At 41.6% G+C, this 5,696-nt stretch overlaps 1 protein-coding gene across 1 annotated transcript in view; it reads left to right on the top strand.

The window, feature by feature from the left end:
• LOC102758769 (guanylate-binding protein 4-like) overlaps positions 1-5,696 on the top strand; it is a 31,728-nt gene that overhangs the window by 17,948 nt on the left and 8,084 nt on the right. The window contains exons 3-5 of the mRNA XM_015569168.1: positions 2,841-2,950; positions 3,156-3,352; positions 4,821-5,066. Coding sequence (XP_015424654.1) covers positions 2,841-2,950; positions 3,156-3,352; positions 4,821-5,066 — 553 coding nt within the window. The remainder of the gene's footprint in view (positions 1-2,840; positions 2,951-3,155; positions 3,353-4,820; positions 5,067-5,696) is intronic.

Consider the following 5,696-nt stretch of genomic DNA (forward strand, 5'->3'; position numbering starts at 1 on the left):
GCCGCGCACCTGTCAGGAAGCTGCCAGGAGCCTTGATGCTGGCAGTGTGGTTCTGGGGCAGGAGCTGGGGTGTGGGGAGCAGCTCAGTAAAGTTTAGTAAACCCCAGGCCCCCAGGCCCTCCTTGAGCGGAGCCCAGGGCAGGCTGGGGGCCTGGGTCCAAACACTGCAGCTGCGGAGGTCCCGCCTGCCCTGGACCTCACACAGGGGTCCCAGCTGGGGGCGTGGTTTAGGTAGCTGTTTGAGCCGCCAAGCCCTCCGCCACTCAGGGCCGCATACTGGGGTCCTGGCTGGCGTTGGGGCTTAGGCGCTACATGGGCCGGACAGCAGCACGAGCTGGCCCTCCCTGCCTGCTGCCTGTCTGCCAGCCACCATCTTGGCTGGCAGTTAATTTGCATATTATCCTGATTAGCCAATGGGAAGGGTAGCGATCGTACACTAATTACCATGTTTCTCTTTTATTAGATAGGATGTTTTAACTGAATTTATTGGGGTGACACTGGTTTACAAGTTTATACAGGTTTCCGGTGTACAATTCTACAGCACATTATCTGTACACTGTATTGTGTGTTTACTACCAAAGTCAAGTCTCTGATCATCACCATTTATCCCTCCTATCACTTCATCCAATTTATCCCATGCCCTTTCCCCAGCAGTCACCACACTGTTGCCTTGTCCATGAATACCTTCTCTGTTTTGCTCAATACTTCCCTCTTCACAACCCAAGCCCTCATCCACCTCCAAGAGTTGTCAGCCTGCTCTCTATCTGTAAATCTGCCTCTATGTTGCTTGTTGTTTTATTTAGTTCATTAGGTTTCACATATGAGTGAAATCATATGATACTTGTTTTTCTCTGAATGTTTATTTCACTTAACATAATTCAAGTTAAAAGTACTCAATAATGATTTCACTGTAATCCCAAGATAGTCTACTGATTGCTAACAGATTATAGCTTACATAAACTTTCTTCTTTTTAGCTAATTATATTTCAACTAGAGGCCTGGTGCATGAAAATTCATGCACTCAGGGGGGTCCCTCAGCCTGGCCTGCACCCTTTCACAATCCTGGACCCCTCAGGTAGGGTCACTAAGCCTGGCCTGAGATCAGGGCTTAGCAGGGCTTTCCTTCCCCCTGCTGCAGGCAGCTGTCCCCACTACTGCTGCAGGCAGCTGTCCCCACTCCTGCTGCTGCCACTGCTTGCCATTTGTGCATCACTGATCCCCTTCTCCTGCCACTGGTGGCCTCCCTCTGTAGGTGTCAGGCTAGGGTGTGATGACTTAGCTGGCCTGGTCCTCCCTCTTTCTTTGCTGGGGGGTGGGTCCAGGCCTGCAAGGGGGCACATGCCTACCTGATCACCCCAAACCTCTCTCCTGTCTACCTGATCACACCTAACCACTGGTCTGCCTACCTGATCAGCCCTAACCACTCTGCCTGCCTGCATGATCACCCCTAACTGCTTACTGGGGCATGGGGCCAGCCCTGCAAGGGGCTGTCTGCCTACCTGATCGCCCCTAACTGCTTCCCTGACTATCTGATCACCCCTAACTGCTGGCCTGCATGCCTGATCACCTCTAACCACTATGTCTGCCTGACCACCCCTAACCTCTCTGCCTGCCTGCCAGATCACACCTAACCACTTGCCTGCCTAACTGATCACCCCTAACTAGTGCATGAAAATTCGTGCACTCAGCAGTGGGGCTAGCCCAATGAGGGGCTGTCTGCCTACCTGATTGCCCCTAACTGCTGGCCTGTTACCTGATCACCACTAACCACTTGCCTGCCTGATCACCCCTAACTGCTTGGTGGGGTGTGGGGCCAGCCCAATGAGGGGTTGCGGTTGTTCTGGTCTACAGTCATTATGTTCGTGATGCCATTACAGTCGCTGGCCTTTTATTATATAGGATAGGAGCCAAAGCATAACTGTCAACTGATAGCTGGAAAAGTACTTGCTGCCCTTACAACTCTAGGGTTTTTAGCAGTATCCAATTCTATTGCACAGTCACTTATGATTTATTCTGAATCTTATGTTCAGCCTCATCATCTGTTCCTACCATACACATAAGCACTACTTCAATCAAATAAAATAACATGTAGTACCTTTATATGAACACACTCTCTGACAATTCTGATTGGCTTCTGTAGCTCCTTCCACCAGCCTGGTCCTCTTCTCTCCAGAATTCCACATTCTTCCCATTCTTTAGAGCAAAGTTCAGCTACTTTCAACCTAATGGGATTGTGTCTCACTCAGACATAATCCCTTCTTGTACTGAAATCATAGAGTAATTTTTTAGGGTTTTGCATTCCGCCCTTGTCTTTTATGTCATATCATTAGGTTGAGCTACTGGCAGAGCGGATCACCTTAGATGCATTTACATGTTGCCAGGTATCAATGCCAATCCAGCACATCATCTCTGGAGGTCAGAGATTTCCCTATGAAATTTAATATCCACAAAAGTAAATGCATTGTCTGGCATTTTTTAGATGCACAGTGAAAAGTTAGTGAATTTACTTGACTAGCATTTGTGTCCCAAATAAGCCTGTGATCAAGAGAAAGTGGCAAATAAATCATTAACCACTTCTTATTGCATACTTCTATGTTCTTGGGAATGTTTTAAACATTTTTCAAACATTTACAGTGTCATTTACTTCTTTTAATAGCTAAGGAACTTGGGCCATGAGTGATGTCAATGTGCATACCCAAAATGAGGTTTGAATTTATCAGTTTTCACAATAAGTGTAATTTGCTCTACTGGTCAGTTATACTAGAGCTGACATAGTACATGAACAACTGGATGAATGAGTAAATTGAAGACCCCTCAATCCCCTTCTGTACACTTTCTAGGGTGACTCAAAAAATGACTCATGGATCTTTGCCCTGGCTGTGCTTCTGAGCAGCATGTTTGTCTACAACAGCATGAGCACCATCAACCACCAGGCCCTGGAGCAGCTGCAGTATCCTTCCAGGAACCAAACCACCATGTGTCATGGAGGCTATGGAAATGTAACTGAGACTATTTTTTGTTGTTTCCTCATGTCAATAATCATGGTTGAAGATAAAGGGACACAGGGTGAATGAAAATGGTCATAAAAATTATTTCCATGTGAGATCCGGAATTTATGGTGTGGAGCACTTCTCATTCCTTAGCTAAGATCCCAGCTATGTGACTGAACTAACAAAGCTAATCAGGGCAAAGTCCTCTCCCATCTCTGCTGAAGTAGATGACTCAGCCGAGTTTGTGAGTTTCTTTCCAGACTTTGTTTGGGTTGTACGGGATTTCATGCTGGAACTGATGTTAGATGGAAGCCCCATCACTGAAGATGAGTACCTGGAGAATGCCTTGAAGTTGGTTCCAGGTATCAATGCATGGTCGGGGTGGTGGAGGACGAAACATTTGATTCTTTGTTTAGAGCTCACATTATATTTCTGACCAGCGGTCTAGAATATAAAGTTCTAAATGGCAATCGTTGACATCCAGTGAGGATTTGCTGGGGTTTAAACATACATGGCAACATGTACAGTAAATGCATCTAAGGTGATCAACTCTTCCAGGAATGAAACCCAATGCTGAATATGATCAACTGAGCCCTGTCATTTGTCACTTAAGGTCAATTTCTACTTTTTATTGTTTTGAAGCCCTTGCCAATGGTGATATGAGTATGATAGGTGGGTATGGTTTTAATTGTTATTAATACTGAAAACACTCAAATGACCAGAATTTAAGCTGGCTGAGGAAATTTAATATCCAACATTGTACCAAAAATTTTAGGAATATTTACACCCTGAAAAATATTTGAGAATAACAACCAGTGCTAAGATGTTCTGTGGCTCAAATATTTGTGTTCTGATTAAGTTTGGAAATCCTCTGCTTTTATTTGAAGAAAAATGCCCAACTCTATGGAAGATGGTTAACACAGGATCATAAAGATATCAAATGACTTATTTTAAAAACATATTTCATGTTATCTATTTTACTAGTTGCCAAAATGAACATATTCTTCTAGTAAGACTGTCACATCATTCAGTGTCACACTCATAACATCACTTTCTTCATTCTGCAGCCTGTTATCATGTTAATAGAATAAATTAATTACAAAGAATAGATTTAGCAGAGAGAAAAATGAGTGGTACCTGGAAGCATGTTTATTTAATATTTTTTTATTTATTCAAGAATCATTTATCGAACAGCTGATATATGCCCAGAATTACTCAGTGGGACATTGTCACCTCCAATATAATCTGATATATAGAACAGGTGAAGTGTTTAAGTGACATTAGGTTAATCTTGCATATTTATAGAGTGTGCATTTATTACTCTGATTTTTAGAAGTTGTTATTTACTGTTCTGAGTAATGTCTATCTATTTAACAATATCATAAATTGCCATATATCTACCAGGAAATATTTGACTCTTACTTTAGAACCCCCATTATATTTGTGACATGAGAACTATGATATTAAAAGTATTTCGGTAAATTTTTAGGGTTAATCTATCATTCACAAATATCTAATTGATAGTCTAGCCATTGGACACCATGGAAGTACTAAAAACAAAAATCATAAGTTTCTTCAGATAGGATGAATGTCTCCATGCCTCCTCTTCTTCTTCAGAATTACTTCTTTTATTCCTGGCTTTGCACAAAAAAAATAAAAACAAATCTGTTTTGTGGGTATTAGCATCACATTGATATTCATGATTAAATAGACAGAGATATGCAAGCACCACAGTTACAATGATGCAACGACCTTTGGAAATAAACATCCTTTCCTGAGGACTGTATGACCAATCATTGCTGTTTTTTGCTTTTTTTTTTTTCTCTACAGGCGAGGATCCCAAAATCCAGCAATCCAACATGCCTAGAAAGTATATCAGGAAGTTCTTTCCCAAGCGAAAGGGCTTTGTTTTTGATCGGCCTACAAATGATAAAAGCTTGTTACAACATATGGAGTGCACATCAGAAAACCAACCAAACTGCAATTTTCAGAAGCAATCCAAAAATTTCTGTAACTATATCTTCACAGATACAGAAACCAAGACCATCAGAGAGGGAATCATTGTCACTGGAAATCGTGAGTTTCCTTTGTTACAGCATGTCCTTCTGCAGTTCATTGTGTGTGATTGTACTCAGGGTTTGTCAGTAGTTCTGTTTCCTTCTGTAAGTGGTGTGGAAAGCAGAGATTCATGCCAAAGATAGACATGCATGTTTTTCCTTAAAGTTTCCAAATGTGAGGGATTGTTGGAACCCACTGTGTCTCATGAAACTAATCCACCAATTACATAAGCACAAGCTACTATTAAGGATAGGAATCTGCATGATGATGATAAGACCAATTAGAAAAAATATATAGCAGAACATGAGCCACTGAAAGTTCATTAGAGCTTGAGAAGAAAAATTAACATGTAGCCTTATGTACATGGCTAGATTCATGGATCTATGCCACTTCAGCAGACTTACTGTGACCTGGGCTAAGACGGGGCCATACTTGATATAATATTTGAGTCACCATCCTGAAATTTTTGATTTTTCATATGGGTCTAAATTTTCATTGGAAAATTTTACCCACAAAGTATTTATCTACCTGTAAAATAAACTCTTTTAAATTTTATTTCCATTAGGAAAAGGTTCCAAGAAACTTTGAATATATTGGTTGAAATCATTAAATTTGCATTATTATATACTGAATTTGAGAACCTTAAAG

This window comes from Myotis davidii, unplaced genomic scaffold (assembly GCF_000327345.1).
Source record: "Myotis davidii unplaced genomic scaffold, ASM32734v1 scaffold2185, whole genome shotgun sequence".
NCBI lineage: Eukaryota > Metazoa > Chordata > Mammalia > Chiroptera > Vespertilionidae > Myotis > Myotis davidii.